This window comes from Amphibalanus amphitrite, unplaced genomic scaffold (assembly GCF_019059575.1).
Source record: "Amphibalanus amphitrite isolate SeventyFive unplaced genomic scaffold, NRLGWU_Aamphi_draft 001172F_arrow, whole genome shotgun sequence".
In the NCBI taxonomy this organism is placed as follows: Eukaryota; Metazoa; Arthropoda; class Thecostraca; order Balanomorpha; family Balanidae; genus Amphibalanus; species Amphibalanus amphitrite.
In genome coordinates, this window is record NW_024882666.1 from 195,427 (window position 1) to 213,958 (window position 18,532).

The window sequence follows — 18,532 nt, forward strand, 5'->3', positions numbered from 1 at the left end:
GCCCGGCGGCACGCGGCGAGCCGGGCGAGAGCCGCCGGGGGCACCTGAGCGGCTGGGTGCAGGCGATGCAGCAGGCGGGCAGTCCACCGAGCTGTCTGTCGCTGTAGTAGGCGTGTCGTTCACCAGGACGTCCGGTGCTGCAGGCGGCGTTGCGGCAGGCATGTTGTCCGTGAAGGCCGGTTTACACCGAGCCAGGGTGACGGTGTCGCGTCGCCCGAGACGGTCGATGGTGACGGTGTGCTGGTCGCGGGATAGGACACGATAAGGACCGTCATAGACATATTGGAAAGGAGAGCGATGCGAATCGCGTCGGATGAAGACGTGGGAGCAGGTTTGCATGTCTTGAGAGATGAAGATTTGGCGGGAGCCAGGACGAGGAGGAGTTGGACGGAGCTCCGACATGGCGGCACGGAGACGAGAGGCTAGGGAAGCCGGATCAGAAGAAGTGTCCGACGACATGGGGGAAAGGAAGTCACCAGGAAGTCGGAGACTGCAACCATAGACTAGGTCTGCAGCGGTGCATCCGAGATCCTCCTTGAGGGCCGTGCGCACTCCGAGTAGCACCAGAGGAAGTCGGTCCGACCAGGAAGCGGCGTCGTCATCGGTCCGCAGAGCTGACTTCAGTTGGCGGTGGAAGCGCTCTACCATCCCGTTTGCTTCTGGGTGGTAGGCGCAGGTCCGGATCCGAGAGGTGCCGAGAAGCTTGGAGACTTCTGTCCAGAGGCGGGACTCGAACTGGGATCCTCTGTCGGTGGTGATGAGTTCGGGTACTCCGAAGCGGGCGATCCAGCCGCTGACGAGATGCCGAGCCACCGTGACGGCGTCCATGGTGGGCAGAGGAATTGCCTCGGGCCATCGGGTGAAGCGGTCGACGACAGTCAGGAGATAGGAGTTGCCATGGGACGGAGGAAGTGGTCCGACAAGGTCGATGTGGATGTGCAGGAAGCGAGAGTCAGGTGGCTGGAAGCTGCCCATGGGTGGCTTCGTGTGGCGCTGGATCTTGGCACGCTGGCAGTGCTGGCAGCTCCGGGTGATGTGACGGCTGGGTGAGGCTGGGGAATTCTCGAAGGAGGTTAAGGAATGTTGGGTTGTCGGTTCCGACGACGGCTGTCAGTCCGGTGGATGGCACTGAAGAGTGGGAAGCAGGTGAAGACAACTCAGTTAGGTGGTCGATGAGACGGCCTCTCTTAGTGTCGACGAGGAGATCATACGAGGAGAGGAAGTCGGCTCCTAGGAGAGGATGGGAGACGTCCGCGATGATGAAGATCCAGTTGAAATCTCTTCTGAGTCCGAGAGAAAGCGTGAGCATGCGCTGACCATAGGTCTGGATGCTGCTGTTGTTGGCTGCTTGCAGATCCAGTCCGTTGGTTCCGCGAGCACGATCGGTGGGTGTCGCTGGAAGAACACTGTACTCAGCTCCAGTGTCGATGAGGAAGGTGATGCCAGTGTTGTTGTCCTTGAGTCTCAGAAGGCCGCTGGCTGGAGGGACGTCAGGGTTGAGCAGGGCAGGTGCAGACGTCTGTGTCACCTGTCCTACTGCTGGTTTCCCGAGGCCTGAGTTGCGGTTGCAGACCACGAGCACGGTGACTGACATGAGCGCGCGTTGGTACCGAACTTGTGGTGGTACCAGCAGTAGGAAGCACCAGCGCCGGTAGATGTGTTGGTTGCAGGGCTGGGTGACCGGGCAGCAGCAGCAGACAGGTCGCGTGGTGGACGGTGGCGAGCGCGGCCGGGGGCACGGGATGCTGATCTCTCTCGGCGGCGCGTCTCGTCCACCAGTGTGGCGACTGATGTTGTGAGGGCCGTGATACCAGTCAGCAGCTGGCTCATCAGGTCTTGGAGGTGGAAGGGTCCTGCAGGAGCAGCAGGTGAGGCTGCAGCAGGCGCAGAAGTCGATACCGCGGCGAGAAGGCCTGAGGTAGGTGCAGCGACGTCCGACTGCTGCGGAAGCTCCAGGAGTCGGTCGGCAGTGCTAGCGATGGTCGCAAGGTCCGTCCCAGGCGGCAGGCACTGGAGGAAGGGCTGAGTCCGAGGCGGAAGAGCATTGAGGAAGATCTGACGGATGAGCGGGGAATCTTGTGAGCCTTCAGCTTCAGCAAGGTCCAGGAGATGCCGAAGGAATTGGGAAGGACGCCTGTCGCCGAGTTGTTGGCCAGAGAGCAGGCAGCGAAGACGCTGTTCGACTGATTTGCCGAACCGCTGACGGATGGCGTCGGAAAGGATGGTGTAAGGTCGGTCTTGAGGAGGGTTGCGGAGGATGTCGGTGAAGTCGCGCAGGAGGTGGCCAGGAAGAAGAGTAGCGGCGATCCGGAAGCGGCTGAGCTCATCGTCCACAGCTGCCTGAGAGAAGAAGAGGTCGAGCTGGACGAGCCAGATCACGGGGTCCTCCTCGAAGAAGCGCGGCGGCGCGACGTGGCTGCGTGGCGCGGTCGCCACGCGGAGGTAGTCCGGTTGGGCGGCAGCGGCAGCAGCAGCAGCAGCGGCATGCGAGGCGGCGGCGGCGGCTGCACCGGCGCCGGCGGCTGCACCGGCTCCGGCGGCTGCACCGGCGCCGGCAGGCTGGGTCTTCTGGTCCATGGCTGCCGAGAGCAATGGTCGGGAAGATCGGTGGCGGCGACGGCGATCCGGCGATCGCCAGGTGCTGCGGTGCAGCTGCAGAGGTAGCCGGACGGTAGTCGATGAAGCCGATGAAGTAGCTGGTCCGTAGTGCAGCTGTAGTAGTCGGCGTTTTCCAGTTCCACACAGCACAAAAAAGGATCCTCGTGGAGACACACCATCCGCCACTTCCTTCCTACACAAAGAGAGCTGGAGGAGATAGCTCAGGGTGCAGGCCAGTGTCGGTGTGACTGGGAACACGAGGGGATAGCGATCCCATGGTGCGTAGAACGCGGGGTCACCAATCTGGCTGGTGTAGCCAGTAGAAACACTGTAACATACAGATATCTCTTGTATTTCGCCACAAAATCGAGACATATATAGTTTTACATACGAACTTAGTTATCTAGTATTGCACACATGTGGCGAGAACATCGAATGTAATAAACGAATACATATGGTTTTCAATATACACATTGCCAATACAATTGTCCAAACAATACAGCAGTTTAAGCGAACGGAACGTTAAAAAGGGGGGCGCACAACTTAATCAAAGGCTTTAGCAATTTCGAGACTGGTAAAAGCGACATCTATTAGAAAAACTGAAACTCGCGGTTCACAGCATCTAGCGGTGACCGGTGGAAGTAAACGCGCCTAGCGGTGACCGGCGGTACACGCAGGGGCTACAGGATATCATGGGTCTGAGCCAGCTGACACGGGTGACACCCCTTCAGTGGGGTTCTGACTTCTGGCATGGTCTGCGTTGGATCATCCACCATCACAATGGGCGGTTCCTCAAAACCAGCTTAATTGACCGGTGTGAGGCGGCGACGTGAGGCACGCGAGTGCGGGACCGTCCCCACGCCGCGGCGGTCCGGGTCAGGGGAGCAGCCCCCTCCCCGCGCGGCGGGCGGTCGCCCATTCATCCGCGACCCCAGCCCCATGACTGAGGGGTTGACAGAGGGCAAACATCACGCATTTAAACTGGGCAAACAGACGGTGTTCTACGCTAGGGACATCTCGTGGCTGTGATTCACGATACTGCTTCGCCAAACTGCCTTTAGATGGTGGGTCAGTCGGTGTCCGTCTGCTGCTGTGCGCCGAGAATTAGCCCTATAAATTACGATGAATTACACAAGTTCTAGTGTGACGATACCGCCACATTATCATATAGGTCGCGTTTAGATGCAAATAAAGAAACGACTGCGTTGAAAAAATATGTCATTTCATCGAACGCTGAAATGCTCCAAGTGCTCGCTAAAAAATAAACTCGCTAACTGAGCCCTAAAGGTCGGCTGCCGTGTTGCATTGCATTTAAGCCAAAAACGCGGGCTGAGTGTAAGTTGTCGAGAAACAATTTTTGGCCTGGAGTGTTCTCTAAAGTCTTATCTACATAGATCCAGGGAACATATTTGCTATCTATGATGGTTTAGGAGATATTGAATCTTAAGTCCTCCGGTGTACCCTGTTTTGCGGCGGCCCACGTGTTAAAAGCTGCTGAACATTTTTACTTTGACCAAAAAACGCGGGCACAGTTTTGTCTGTGCGAAAATGACTCTTGTCCTATCGCATTCCACGTGGGCTGAAAATTCAGAAACCAGGGAACATATTTGCTACGACCAATACTTTTCACGATTCAGTCCGAAACGTGAAAAAATAGCCCCAAAACCCTATGGCGGGCACCTCTCCGCGCCGCCCGGCCGCGGGTCGCTAGTTCCCGAAACGACACACCATGGACGGAGAGAATGTAATGATATACGTTTTCCGCTAATGTAGCATTATTTGACTCTTTTTGTATTGACCATTGGGTTCAGGCCTTCCAAAGTTTGTGTTTGTAGCACCCTTTTTGGAGGCAGTCACTGTGAATTTCCTTGGCTTCGTCTAGAAAATTACTGTTTGAATTCTACCGCATGTTTTGCTCCGTAGTCCCGTATCAAATCAAATTCAATACACCGACCCTTCAAGGTTACACACACTCTATCGGGCTGTTCACCTCACCACTCCCTGTTTTGACGAATGGCCTGTGTACGCCGTGAAGGTAGACCGTGTCGACCGTGATCAATTGTGCATACCCTGCAATTGGGGCGCGATTCCAGTAGGAAGATCAATACAGCTAGCGCAGCGTGCGACCCTCTCCCTGCCCCTCCCCGTCCGGAGCAAATGATGGTGTGAAAACAGGGTAGCAAGCCGTGATAATGACGCCAGTTAATATTATATTACAATATTGCGTTTATAGCGTGCAGACAAAGTTCAATGACAACAGATGTGATTCGCTCCACAACTCAGGTGAAAAGAAACTGGCATTTTGTCAGTCAGAAAATTGGCGCTTTGTTATCTTCCGTAATTCAAAGTGGCTGAGCCACTTAAAAAGACGTAGGTAAAATGGTAGGTAAAAACTAAAAACGTAGAAAAAAAGGTAGGTAAAACATCCGCGGTAAACGAGAAAATCCAAACACCAAGCCCCGTCTCTTGACTAGTTAGACTATCCCGTAAAGCACCGGTGCATTGCGGGTCAGTCTACCTTCCAGTACTTCGTTCCGCTTCAGTTCAGCGCAGATGGGCGGCCCGCAGTACGAACCAACGGTCACTGCAGTGAACCGGAACGGAATGTCACCTGTCTCACTGCAGTAACGTGCGAGTCACTGCACGACGACAGTCACGCAGGGATGGCCTCAGTTCAGTTCACTGGGACAGGGAGACTGGACTCCAAAAGCGGCACTGAGTTGATTTTTTAATTTTGAACAGATATTTTTGCATCGTTCATGTTTTGAGTGGTTGTCGTGTATTTACAACAAAAACCCAAATTAAAGTAATTATGACGGGTATCTGATCCTTCACTGTTATTGCATTATCAAAGTCATTGTGGAGTCATGCATCGAATATCAGACTAATAATTGGTTACTTTAATGTCTCATAAGCTTCGATTTGGGCGTCAGGTCATTAGTTTTGAAGTTGATTGTTTTCATTGGGCGTTTTTTACATAACGTAATCTACCGCAAGATATCTAGCACCAAGTGTTTCTCCTTAGCCTTCCTCGACCCTCGATCGACCCGCGTCTTCACACCTACCCCAGGCCTCCGCTGCACTGTGGCTGCTGCAGCTATTACTGCTACTAGGGCAACCAGAGCAAACAGTCAATAGGCCTGACCGAGTGACCCCCATTTGCGGCTCGATTGGCCGACGGTGTCCCCGTTTTTGTTTTATAGCAATGACCGACAGCAAAGGTTGAGGATTTATTTACGTGAATTGTGAATTTGGGTTGGGCTTTGTTTTACCTCCCCATGACCTTGGGATAGACAGACTAATAAAACTAGCGGTATTAAAAAAAGACTCAAGTAGAAGAACTATTGGTGTTCCACTAACAGGCAATATACGATGTCTGTTTGCCAGTTCCCGACAGTAAGTACCGGATGTGTTCTTTCCGCCTCATCCACGCATTCCCTGCATCGTTTCCTGAGATATTTTCTCCGTTTTCGCTCTGACTGAATCTGTGCATTTCCGGCAGGTCCTCTCTGCCCCGCTCACCAGCTACGTCTAGGTCACGGCGCCGTGGCCCACGGCTTACGTCTCAGGGGCACGGGACGACCCCTGTTCGGCGAGAAATTCCCCTCCTGGCCGGCGCCGCAGCTGCAGCTACTCGAGGTAGGTCCTGTACCAGCTTCGCAGTATTGGATTAGTGTACTGTTCGAACTTCCCTGTATTAGATAGTAGCGTACTGTGCCAATTTCGCAGTATTAGATTAGCGGCTGTACCAACCTCCCGGCACTAGAGTAGCGTGCTGTGCCAACTTCCCCGCGTTAGTATAGTGGGTGGTTCCAACTGGGGCTTATTGGGGCTATCAGAATGGTTGACCCTTGTCCCAATTGCTGATTACAGTCTGTTGGCCGAAAATGTCGACAATGGAGTGTGCAGTCGATCTAAGACGAAAAAATGGCTTATTGATTTGAACGCTCTCGAAAATCAAGCAGATAACGATTTTATAATTGGAATCGTTTTTCAAGTATGCATAATGCGTTGAAATTATAGACGATTTCAGTGCTTGCAATCCCTCTTGCTCGCCGGCCAAGCTGTGTGACTATGTTCACTAATGTAAATACCTATATATTTTATCTGTTGCATAATTAAATAACCACAACGCGTGAAAAATAACCTCCAAACCACACACACCATCTACTACTACTTCATTTTGGAACTACAGACCAGCACGCCGCTCCTTGGCGTGCCAGCCCCGGTTGCAACATGGTTCAATAGTGGCAATAGTGCAGCTTTGTTGATACTGTAGCCAGCCGGTCAGTTTTATACCAGCTCGTGCCAAACAGCAGTTACTGAGCGCTGCGACTGTGACGCAATCAGTCGTGTTGATGTTCTAGGAATTGTAGCGTACAACGCTGCTATTGGGGTGATTGCACAATGGTAATGCAGACATTTAGGCTGTACAGTGTACAGACCTAAATTATGGTCTCTGCATCGATTTGGGTAATGTGTATTTTGCATTGCAGTGATGGAAAACATATTTGACAGTGGGATATTAAAGTGATAACATAGCTCGTATAATCTATGATTTTATATGAACAACATTTTAACCTCACTCGCACCCCAATTTCTGTAAAAGGCAAGCGAGAAACGAGGCAGCTAAGATAATCCCAAGTGTCTGTCCTTGCAGCGAAAATCGGTGCAACTGCATAAATACTCTCGCGAAATTCCAAAAGGAAATCTTAATTCAATGAATATTTATTGTTTCCTAAGAGAACATTATTGTAACGACGCCAAGCAAAACCGTTACCTCTTTCCTGGAGCAATAGTCGCACAAATATTATTGAGAACATCTATTTAAAAAAGCTGCTTGCAGTCACAAACGTTGGCAATGATTTTGTTTTCCCCTGCCCTGTCTCAATCCCAGGCATGTCTGGTGATGGACCCGGCTCAGCGGCCCGACTGCAGCTCACTACTTCAGCTGGAGTTTTTCACGCAAAACCAGTACGCCGCCACCCACACTCAGGAAATTTCCAGGAAAGCGCAACAGGTGATTATAATACTTATATGTAGGAAAATATCAAATATGATATTTATCCCCCATGCACTGAAAGAGACCAATATGTATAATCAAAGTCGAAGGTAGGTACTAGGTACTAATAAAAATACAATGCAAAGGAAAGGGACTTAAAACGCCCTTAGAAGGCCTAATGAAATGTGGACGGTGGTCATTTGATTAGTGTTATACTTGGACGGCAGGAGTTAACTTTGTTTATTCTCCCCTCCCCCTCCCAATTCTAGGAGTTCTCTACTTCTGCAGCCCTTCGAAAACTTGGGAATATCACTACTTTGAAGAAGAAAATCGACGACAAGTTCTTCACCGGGAAGGATATCGAAAACAGGTAAGTTGCACGATGAAGTTATTGGCGCTGCATTTTTGGCATCGGATTTATTTGCGAACGACAAACGATACTCAGGTGGAAAATGATCTTTATTTGTGAGTAATCTTATCTAAAACATTTTTTTCATTTACATAATAGGAAGCATATAAGCTCACCTTAAGGCTCCGCAACTAAGCCTTTACTTGGTATATTGCACAGACAATTCGTAAGAATAGCAGTGCTGCTTTTTCTTAAAGGGAGATAATGACCTTTTTCCACAAAATCTGAGTTAGGACCATTTTCTGACAAAACACAACAAGTTATAATGTAAATTAAAACCATTTTGCTCAGTTCGGTACCTTGCCGCAAATATCTCAACTTGAAGTCACGTTAGCGGGGAGCGCTGAAAATGACCGTTGAATAAGTACTTACATCACTTTTTGGTACTTGCATGTAATTTTGTAAAATGAGCGTATTCCTTACATTTGATCTTCATCACATCTAGTTAGTTAATGATCGTCTATAGTGCCTTCAAAAGATATTCATGGTTTGGGGGTGGTTTCTGTCTAAATTTACGCAACTATTTTTCCTGTTCATCATCTGACGCCATATGCTGCTATTTTAGTAGCAACGACTCAATTTTGAATCGGTCCCGCCGACTGCACAATAAAAGAAGATAGATACAACACTTTTGCGGCATCACTGAAAAACTTATGCAGTACTGTTATCAAAATTCTCATAACACCGTTCGACAAACCTGAAGTCTTTTTGAAATAAATATGCTTGTATTTTTCGCTTCAGGCTCTGACGTCAAAATAATGAATTTCGTAGTCGCAATCGCAAGATTTGGCTGCGTTTCTGGCGCATGCCGTTCATTTGTGGCGCAAAATAATGTAAACAGTGTCATTTCTCTAGGCACTATGTACCCACGAATTAGAATCTAATTAATTCTAAACCGAATTAACTCTAATTCAAATTAGAATCCTTACAACCAAGCAACGACAAGGCAATAACATAAACAAAAACCCAAGCGTCGCTGTTTGAAACAAAAGCGCCATATATTGCGACTTTTTTATAGAGAAGGACAACGCATTTCGGTGGGTGTTACAAGTACTGCAAGTACTGCTTCTTTTTTGCAAAAATAAAAACCTTTTTCACATACGAAAATGTGCTAGGAAATTTTCATATTTTATAGAAACTACAGTAGAAATAGTATAGATGTCGAGTAATTTTTATTTAAGAAAAAAGAAAGCTCATTATCTCCCTTTAAATGTGTCCTTAGTTTACAAATTGATGCTTCTCTAATTTTGATGGTGATTAATCCACAGAAATCCACCGATCCGACCGTCGACTGAAGTCGGCAGGACGACCGGTCACAGTTTGGCTCCGCCCCCGATCCCGCCTATTGGTCGACCGGCCCAGCCAGTAGTGACGTCACACGGCTGGGTCAAGGACGGCCTGGCCGGCTGGAGCATCCTGGGATTGGGAAGGTGAGAAAACGGTGAAATAAACGGTTTGCGACTGGTTAGAATATTATAGGGCGTATGCTATAAATCAGTGCGCATCTTTATTAACATCTGTATTTGCCTACCTTTATTATAATAAATATTATGTTCCGATAATTATTTAGTGACGGTTGGAGACTTTAAAAACGTATTTCAAATAAATAATTTAACAAGAGACAAACTACCTACAACAAAATACTTCAATGTTTCAGAAGCAAGGCAACGGCTCCTGACTCGAAAACGACCACTTCTGTTCAGCGAGCTCAGAAGAGTGCATTGGTCACTACTGGTGACGTCACTGGAGGTATGACGTCATTGGTGGCAAATCCGAGGCCTACATTGGCCGAGATTATACAGCAGCGCCGCCAAGCGGAGGACCCTCGAGTTACGCTGCCTTCGCTACAGCAAACAGGTAAACAAACGCTATCGGCAGATGCATTTCGGTTTAATTTTTCTTTGAAAAAAAATGATAATGGGGAGATTTTGGCGTCTTTATTATTAATTATACCCAGGACGGGATGTAGGGCAAAATCAGGTAGTGGGTCCATGATGTCATTTGCGTCAAGCCCTGCTTAGCGGAGCAGCCGGGCCCACAGCAATCCATTTGGAGTTTGGACAATATAAAAAAAGATTCCGGACATTGCAACATCTATATCTCGGTACATTTGTTAATTCATCTGGAATCATCGTAGAAATAACTGGGATTTTTCTTCTCTTTCAGTTCCGCCTAATTCGTCAAACGTCAGCCACCGGGTATCCACCGTGTCTCCCATGACGTCATCAAAGACGTCACACATGCGATTGGGGAGTTCAGTGGCGCGGACGGACGGGCAAGACAGCAGAGTCTTAGCGGTGAGAGAGAGATATATATATATTATATATATATATATATATATATATATATATATATATATATATATATATATATATATATAGAGAGAGAGAGAGAGAGAGAGAGAGAGAGAGAGAGAGAGAGAGAGAGAGAGAGAGAGAGAGAGAGAGAGAGAGAGAGAGAGGAGAGAGAGAGAGAGAGAGAGAGGGAGAGAGAGAGAGAGAGAGAGAGAGAGAGAGAGAGAGAGAGAGAGAGAGAGAGAGAGAGAGAGAGAGAGAGAGAGAGAGAGAGAGAGAGGAGAGAGAGAGAGAGAGAGAGAGAGAGAGAGAGAGAGAGAGAGAGAGAGAGAGAGAGAGAGAGAGAGGAGAGAGAGAGAGAGAGAGGAGAGAGAGAGAGAGAGAGAGAGAGAGAGAGAGAGAGAGAGAGAGAGAGAGAGAGAGAGAGAGAGAGAGAGAGAGAGAGAGAGAGAGAGAGAGAGAGAGAGAGAGAGAGAGAGAGAGAGAGAGAGAGAGAGAGAGAGAGAGAGAGAGAGAGAGAGAGAGAGAGAGAGAGAGAGAGAGAGAGAGAGAGGAGAGAGAGAGAGAGAGAGAGAGAGAGAGAGAGAGAGAGAGAGAGAGAGAGAGAGAGAGAGAGAGAGAGAGAGAGAGAGAGAGAGGAGAGAGAGAGAGAGAGAGAGAGAGAGAGAGAGAGAGAGAGAGAGAGAGAGAGAGAGAGAGAGAGAGAGAGAGAGAGAGGGGGCACATATAGACTGACGAACAGACCGCATATGACATCATTACAAAATCTTTCTATTGCAAAATTGAGGGAGATATTCGGCATTGCTTCTCGACCGCTTTACTACAAAGTTCATTGGTTCATTTGTGTAGAATCTGTAGCATCTATGAAGAAGAGTTACACTCAGAGGCGACAAAGTGCATGAACGTGACGTAACGGTTGATCCAGATGGCTAGTCCATGGCCTGGCCTCGCGAAATACTAGCGCCATCTTCCAGCCAGCCACCGACCGCAAATAGGGCCTTTCGACATGCTCTGGTGAACACGCGTGAATCCTGACTCGTGCGAACGAACACAGCGTGACGCATGACGTCACGCGTGACAGGGTCACGTGACCCGGTGTGACGAGCGACGCGTTGGCACGAGCGCCCTAGATGAGGTTGGGAAGGGCCTTAAAACAGTCTGGCTGGGTTATGGGGGTGGGGGGACACGACGGCAAGCTCGTCGAGCATGGCTAATGCTCTGACGCGTGTGCATGGTTTGACCTAGTGCCAGTGCGTGACTCGGAGATCAAGCCAGGATAGGTTGATGTCCGACTGAGATGTAAAATGTGTCTCTCAATGACATATGTAGGTATAAGAGAATGCGTTAAAGTGCGTTGTCCATTGGTGTAATGATAATAATAGGCGATATTATGATGTTCTAGGCTTTTAGCATACACAATGATAATTTATTGCCACCAGTTTCTGTTTCGTAGACGTTTACATCGTCATTTCAAGCGAAAAACTTCACATTAATCTGAATTATATGTATTTTTAGCATAAATGTATGTATTTTCGCTTTCAGAGATTGTCGTCGGGATCTTCTTCCAGTCTACCGCGCGTCTGAACAATAGCCTATCGACGGCAGTACTGGCTCTTCTAGGGTTCTGCAAAGAAATCCGCGAGATCAACGAAAGGATAAGAATGAGCAAGAACTTATCCTAGGAGTCACGTGAGGAGATAAGGGGTAAAGATGAGGATGAGCGAGGACTCTTCATTTGCGAGGATAACCTACAAACTGGGATGAGCAAGTGCTCATCCGATGTGATCTATATTGTGTAGTGTGAAGGAACGCGTGTGCTGGTATTTCCTGCAACTATGCATCTTCGGCGAATTACCTACCCCTACGTTTGTTTTTGATGATGTTATAATAGCTACGTGGATTCAATTACCCTGTGATGTAGTGAGCTTGCACATAATTTATTTGTGTAAAATAAATGGAGTGTTTGTGTTTAAACAAAGCAAAATGGTACCGATGGTCGAAAGATGACAGAGAAGCGCAACGTTCTAGCAATCGATAAAGGGACGATGGGACCAGTGCATTATAGAGTTCAGTGGACCAGCGTTAGGCGCCGTCAGCGTTAGTGAGTATCGGGCAAAGAACGAGTTTTTAGCCTGGGCTAGAGTTTACATGACTTCGTTCAGTAGAAATGCAACATGTAATAGATTAGCAACGAGTGTAACTTAACCTAGCTAATGGCCGGTTTCCCAAACCCTCAGCAGGCACCATCCCACTTCAACTTCCGCCAGTCTTTGATGATCACCGGACCAGAACGCACGGTCAGCTCCCGTGAGTGGCTCCTCCGTTCAGGAGATCCCACCGTAACGGTGAGACAGTGATGTGCAGAATTTCGGCGTCATTTTTCGGGTCGATTTGTCCACGGTGGCGGTTGGCTGGCAGAGTGAGAAGGTCTGTGGAGCTGGGAGAGTCCGGAGTAGCCATCAGTGGACGTCTGGAGGCGGTGAGCAGTTGGAGGATTGTCGGGTGAGGAGAAGCACGCTGGTGATTGTGGTGTTTTTGGTAGTTTTGTGGTTGATTTGTGGTAGTTCAAGCGGTAATTGAGGTGAGTTGTAATGGTGGGTGGCTGTAAAATTAGTGAGCTGTGACTATCTGTAATGTTATTGTGATCTTCAGGACTAGCTCATCCTTATCACGATACCACACCGCACGACAACCGGTAAAGACTGATTCAGTAGGAGCAATGAGCATACTCTTCCCGTGTCCCGAGTGACCGTTTGAACGATTGGATGGCTTGCCCATTGCACGCCTGTATCACGGGACGGGGCCGTCCGCTGCAGCGCAACAGCCGGTGAATTCTAGTAAGCCTAATGTCTTACGAACCCATAGTCTGACCCTGAAACGGTACTACCTTTTGGTATTAGACCAAAAGACCAAGACCAAGAATTGGTATTACGAGATCTCTCGTAGATCTCTTTTGGTATTAGACAAAAAGAGTCTGTCCAAAGAAGACGTCGGTTTGCACATTTCCCTTATTCGAGTTTATATTGCCACGTTGCCAGCTTATATTTCTTATCTGTCACTTATTATGTGATGTCCGAACTATTGGCCGTAATTACCTAGTTGAACGTTTTTTACCAACTGTTTAGGAGTTGGATCGTTCATCCTAAAATTTACTGGACCTCATTGAACATTGCTGTAGGAAAAAGGATGCAATGATGCAATCGCAATGATTTACATAGTTAGGTAGGTATGGGCGGGCACGCTGCTAATTTTACTAATCTTTTTCCCTTTCCAGGTGCTCAAAGGAGTTCATCGTCCTTTTACAACGAGCTGTTCTAGATTGTTCATCTTATGCCCACAAAGGTTGAAGATAGCTTATAAGAAGTTCTTTAAAAGCTCCGAAGAGTAAAACTCTTTGTCATTTCAAAGCAATGGCATCAGAAGCATGGAGGAACGGCAAGTTAGTGACACCTCTCTTCCTATTCCTTCTCTTTCATTTGCAAATAAGTGTCATATCAGCCAAGTGTAGACACGATTCACACGTCCTCAAAAGCGAATCTCTCGGTTTACACTCAAAACAACTTGACACCACCTTTCCCGGAGTTCGTTCTCCTGCTAAATCTGCAGCTCTACCCGCCCTGACCCAATCGCCCGAGGGCATTTCTCGTTGGCGTCGAGCTCTCTCAGGACCGGATCTCAGCGCGGCTGCCTCCGGCGGCGGCTATGGGGGATACGGCGGAGGGGGATACGGCTACAACTCCTGCGATTGTTCCGGCTACGACCTGATCGGACTGATCGCCGGTGGCGCCGCCCTAGCGGCGGTCGCCACGTTTCTCATTAATCAGCTGATTAATGGCGGCGGCGGCCGGGCGCTTGGTTTAAACTGGCTGCCAGATGGAGTTGTGAAGATAATGGCAGAAATGGTGCCGCAGCCGACCGAGATGTTTGCGTTGAAGGCGGTCGATCGGACCTGTGACGTCATCAGCGATATGGAGCGGAGGCAGATCAGTGTGGTGGAGAACAGGGAAGGAGGTGAGTGGAGTGACGGGACAGTGTTCTAAAATGCTGCTCACAGCTGCTGAGGGATTTTGGATGCGATACCGTCAGTGTTGCATTTGTTGTACTAGCAGATGATGAGTCTCTGTCTCTCTTCCCCTCTCTTTCTCTCCCTCCTCTTGGCGTCTGTCTGTCCTTCCGCTCGTCGGTTCGTCTGTCCGTCCGTCCGTCCGTCCGTCCGTCTGTCTGACCGTCCGTCTGTCTGTCAACTGAATCCTTGTGCGATTATTTGTTGTTGTTCCTCTTCCCTTTTTATTTATCTCTTCCTTCCTCCCCCGGCTGTTTTTTTTTGTGGTTCGTGGGAACGCATTTCTGTCGGCCGATACGTTCGAAACATTTACGCCGTTGCAGTGACTTGACATTTATAATTTTCGCACGTGTGGGAAAAAGTCCCGTATTCATTCTCAAGCCATTATCCATTACATAACCGGTTGTTTCACGCTCTTGAACATCAGGATCGTTACTTGTAACTCGATGTGTAGGCCTTCTCTTGCTATAATTGTAGTGATTGATTAACCGTCCCGTTCCGTGTCACTGCGCACTGCGCAATTACAGATTACAATAGCAAGCTATTTTATACGCCATAAATAGCAATTTAAAACTTACCTGTAAGCAACCCAAACGTTTCAGCACGCAGGCATGACATCTAAATTTTTATTGTCTGCCTGTCCCGTCTGATTCCAGAGTCCAGAGACGGCGACTGCGAGTGTTTCCCGGGGATAGCAGGGGCCCTGGCCGGTTTCGCAGCGCTAGGAGCCCTCATCGCCTTCGCCTTGGCCCAGGTCATAGCCAATGGAGGTGGAGGTCGCTCGTTGGATAGCGAATATAGCGCAGGTGAGTCGATATAGTCGATAACAATTAAGATTTGAACAATTCATTTCACACTCATGCAAGATGCATGTTGCTACAGCGGACAGCCTCAGGAGTGCGTTTGGTAGGTTGCAAGTCGGTACTAACTAGAACATGAATATCTAAGATAATTCTATATTTTTCTTCCGACAGACGTAGAGACGTGCTCGGTAAGCACTATCCCGTTATTCCGGAGCTGATGTTGCGTCTATTTTCGCCATATTCCAGAGGGCGAGTTTGTTCCCGGCGGACTGGCGCTGGCAGGCGCCATGTTGGCCACCCTGGTCTCTGAGGACACCAGCTGTCTGCCCCACCAGCTTTGCCGGCTCAACAGCCGCGCGCAGCGAGCTGGCTACCCCTACAGCTACGTGGTGCGCGTGGCCAGGTCAGGTCACGGCGCAGGGGCGGAGCCAGGGAGCGGGGAATGGGCGAAACTAGGTCACGTGCACGGGCGGAGCCAAGGTGTGGACTGTGCGGAAGGGAAGTCGGGTCAAGGCGCAGGAGCGGAGCCAGGGGGAATGGGAGCCGGGTCAAGGCGCAGGAGCGGAGCGAGGGGTAAGGGGAGCCGGGTCCAGGCGCAGAAACGGAGCCAAGGGGAAGGGGAGCCGGGTCAAGGTGCAGGGGTGCAGACAGGGACAGGTCATGCCACAGGGGCGGAGCAAGACGTGTGTATAGAGCCAGGGCAGGGCGAATTCAGGTGAGGAAGTTGAGCTGAGTCAAAGGTCACACTCACAACAAGGGCGGTGTCAGGATGCAGCACGGCGAGGCGTAGCTCAAGAGGGAAGAGGGAAGTGTTCGTGGCAGGTCCCGTATTAGGCAAAGCTTATTGAACGTAGCCTGATCTCGACCAACCAATTCGTAAACATTGCTGTAGGCTTTCCACGCCTTGCGTTCGGAAATGTTTATTTTCATCACTTACCCAGCTCCGTGTTATAATATTCTTTCTATATGTTCGCAGTCTACCGCTGTCGTGGGTACTGATGAAGACTACCGGAGAGCCAATGACGAGTCTCTGCGCTGGTATGACGTCACTGGCGACCAATGGACGCAGTTGTGACGTCAGTTTTCCGCGCTGCGCCTTCAAATAGTGCCTCGACTCGACTTTGATCCATGAAGTGTTATCCTTTGTTACGGATGCGAGGACATTACAAAGAACGCATCAGTGATATCTATAGCTGAGCGGCATTGCATTTAGTGTATTAACTCAAACTTTTGCCTCGTTTCCCATAAAGTTGAAGGAATGGACGAATGGTTGTTGCCCATGCTTTTATTTCTACAAATGTCGCGTCTTAATAACTCCGTGTTGAGTTGAGACGGGATCTAAAGACTTGCAACGACTCGCTACATGCAACCGAATATTCGCTTATCGGCATGTAACCTTGAACTTTAAACGTTTATGTATCACAATTATTCGAAGTGATACATTGGCATTTCCAGGTAGCCGTAGCAAATAATTTTTTTTCGCAGTGCCTTTCCGCATCGCGTTTTAGAAGCAACCTGTGGCCCCGTATCGGTATTATCGTTGGCATTATTTTTCATTGTGCAGAGTGGATTGTAACATGTTCGTAGGTTTTGATACAGATATTTTAGCGTTATATTATTTGTTTGTGTCGGTCTGTTATTGCTTGTTTATTTATAAGGCGGTATTTATTGCCGCGACGCAACGTGTCTACCACTGAACTATTGACTGCTGTTCCCAGTTTAACCCGCGCCCTGCTGGGGGTCCTGGATTTCCACGCCCTGCTGGGGGGGGGGTGTTTGAACACCCCCCCCCCTTGTAACTCGGCTCCTGGGCCACGTAGCGATACGCGGAAGGCGGCGTTCGAAAGAGCGTAAAAAATAATGACGAAATCACTTCGGTCAATTTTTTGGTCAGGTCAAAGGTCAGGTCACCAGAGGTCATTGAAGGCGAAATTTCGCCGATTTCCAGGTCGAATGTCGAAAATTTCCAAGAAGCCAACGCATAACTCGGGAACCAATAGAGCTACAGCGCCGCGGAAAAGCGCATTCGATAGCCCTATTAACGCCCTTTCTGAGTAATTCTCTCAGATTTGACCTAACGTCAACGGTTTTGCCTGCAGGGGGCAAAAACTGCAAAAATAGCCGATTTTTTCGAAAACAGTTTTTCTGCAATAACTTTTGACCCAAGCCTTGTACGAGCTTACTTTTACCGGCATCGTGTTCCTCTCGTCAAGACGCATCGAATGAACTATAACTTGACCTTGAAAGGTCAACTTGAAAATTTGACCTCAGGTCAAGGTCATGACCTGACCGGGAAGGGTCATGTTGCATATCAGTCGATCCGTATCGTCGAGCTGAACACATCTAAGGCATTTTCATCGCTCTAGCATGCCTCTATCAAAAGTAATTTGCGAAAAACTGTTAGATACTAATCGTGACCTAAGATGACCTCAGGGCATAAACAAGGGTCACGGACACCATTTTCAAGTTCAGTGTGTCTAAACCACTTGTAATTCGGTGTTTGGGAGTCTTTATAATGTCTTTCATCCAAAAGAGGCGCATTTCAATTTTCTCCCATTGACTTATAATGGGGAGGTCGCAAAATTGACCTGACCTTAGGTCATCGATATCAAAATTCTGAGATATACATTTTGTACATGTTATTGCTCTTAGCAATCGCTGAAAGTTTTAAAGCGATCGGTCACTCGGTGTAGCTATGACAGACATTGAAAGTTTTTATGAGGTGAGGTCACTTCAAGTGACCTGGTGACCTGACCTTGAATGACCTTGGTCTGAAATTTTCACAACATGTGTAGAATTGATGTATGATAAGGTGTACCAAAAACGGCGGCGCTCCGCGCCGCCGTTTTTGAGATATTTGCGAAAAACCACAAGGGGGGTGTTCAAACACCCCCCCCCAGCAGGGCGCGGGTTAAATGCTGTAAGAGTGCCTAAATAAATGTGCAATGAATACCTATTACCTGCCTTGGTAACTGTGCTAGCGTGGCGGCGGCCATTACGAATAACGAAGACTTGACAAAAGTCAACGTTTTACGTTTACGTTTTACGTGGCAGTGACTGATCGATACTGTGGCTCAGGCGGTCAAAGTGAAAACTAAATAAGAAAGAAATGACACTCGTGCTCCGACACCGTAAGAACGGTCCTCATATTCGGTATTGTTTGACTGTGTGGGGCAGCTGTTCGGCTTCACTTAACCCTAGAACGCCTAGGGGGGGGGGGTTGTATCAACCCCCCCCTGAGGTTTTTTCGAAGTGCACGCTAAACGGCTTGTCGTAGCGGGCTGAAATTTTCAATACCCTATGGGGCAACCTTTGCGCATCTTTTGCCGAAAAAAAATTGATCGGGTCATGTCAGGTCACGGA

General features: G+C 48.8%; 2 protein-coding genes across 3 annotated transcripts in view; both read left to right on the forward strand.

The window, feature by feature from the left end:
• Positions 1 to 12,276, forward strand: part of LOC122370839 (cyclin-dependent kinase-like 4) — a 36,010-nt gene extending 23,734 nt beyond the window's left edge. The window contains exons 5-11 of one of the 2 annotated variants that reach the window (XM_043346775.1): positions 6,101 to 6,237; positions 7,496 to 7,618; positions 7,870 to 7,970; positions 9,278 to 9,439; positions 9,667 to 9,866; positions 10,176 to 10,306; positions 11,846 to 12,276. In XM_043346775.1, the coding sequence (XP_043202710.1) occupies positions 6,101 to 6,237; positions 7,496 to 7,618; positions 7,870 to 7,970; positions 9,278 to 9,439; positions 9,667 to 9,866; positions 10,176 to 10,306; positions 11,846 to 11,887 (896 nt within the window). In that variant the 3' untranslated portion in view covers positions 11,888 to 12,276. The remainder of the gene's footprint in view (positions 1 to 6,100; positions 6,238 to 7,495; positions 7,619 to 7,869; positions 7,971 to 9,277; positions 9,440 to 9,666; positions 9,867 to 10,175; positions 10,307 to 11,845) is intronic. The other variant, XM_043346776.1, reaches the window with a different exon arrangement.
• A 516-nt stretch (positions 12,277 to 12,792) lies between these two features.
• LOC122370836 lies at positions 12,793 to 16,907 on the forward strand. Its single transcript, XM_043346773.1, has 5 exons — positions 12,793 to 12,805; positions 13,578 to 14,314; positions 15,023 to 15,172; positions 15,416 to 15,572; positions 16,146 to 16,907. Exons 2-5 carry the CDS (start codon positions 13,714 to 13,716, stop codon positions 16,273 to 16,275), a joined length of 1,038 nt encoding a protein of 345 aa, XP_043202708.1. The 5' UTR covers positions 12,793 to 12,805; positions 13,578 to 13,713; the 3' UTR covers positions 16,276 to 16,907.
• Positions 16,908 to 18,532: the final 1,625 nt, after the last annotated feature.

Excerpts from the sequence above, each read along its gene's own strand:
- LOC122370836 (XM_043346773.1), top strand. The coding sequence starts at position 13,714 with ATGGCATCAGAAGCATGGAGGAACGGCAAGTTAGTGACACCTCTCTTC. Across the intron at positions 14,315-15,022 it reads GGTGGAGAACAGGGAAGGAG|AGTCCAGAGACGGCGACTGC; the intron begins GTGAGTGGAGTG and ends GTCTGATTCCAG. Across the intron at positions 15,573-16,145 it reads TACGTGGTGCGCGTGGCCAG|TCTACCGCTGTCGTGGGTAC; the intron begins GTCAGGTCACGG and ends ATATGTTCGCAG.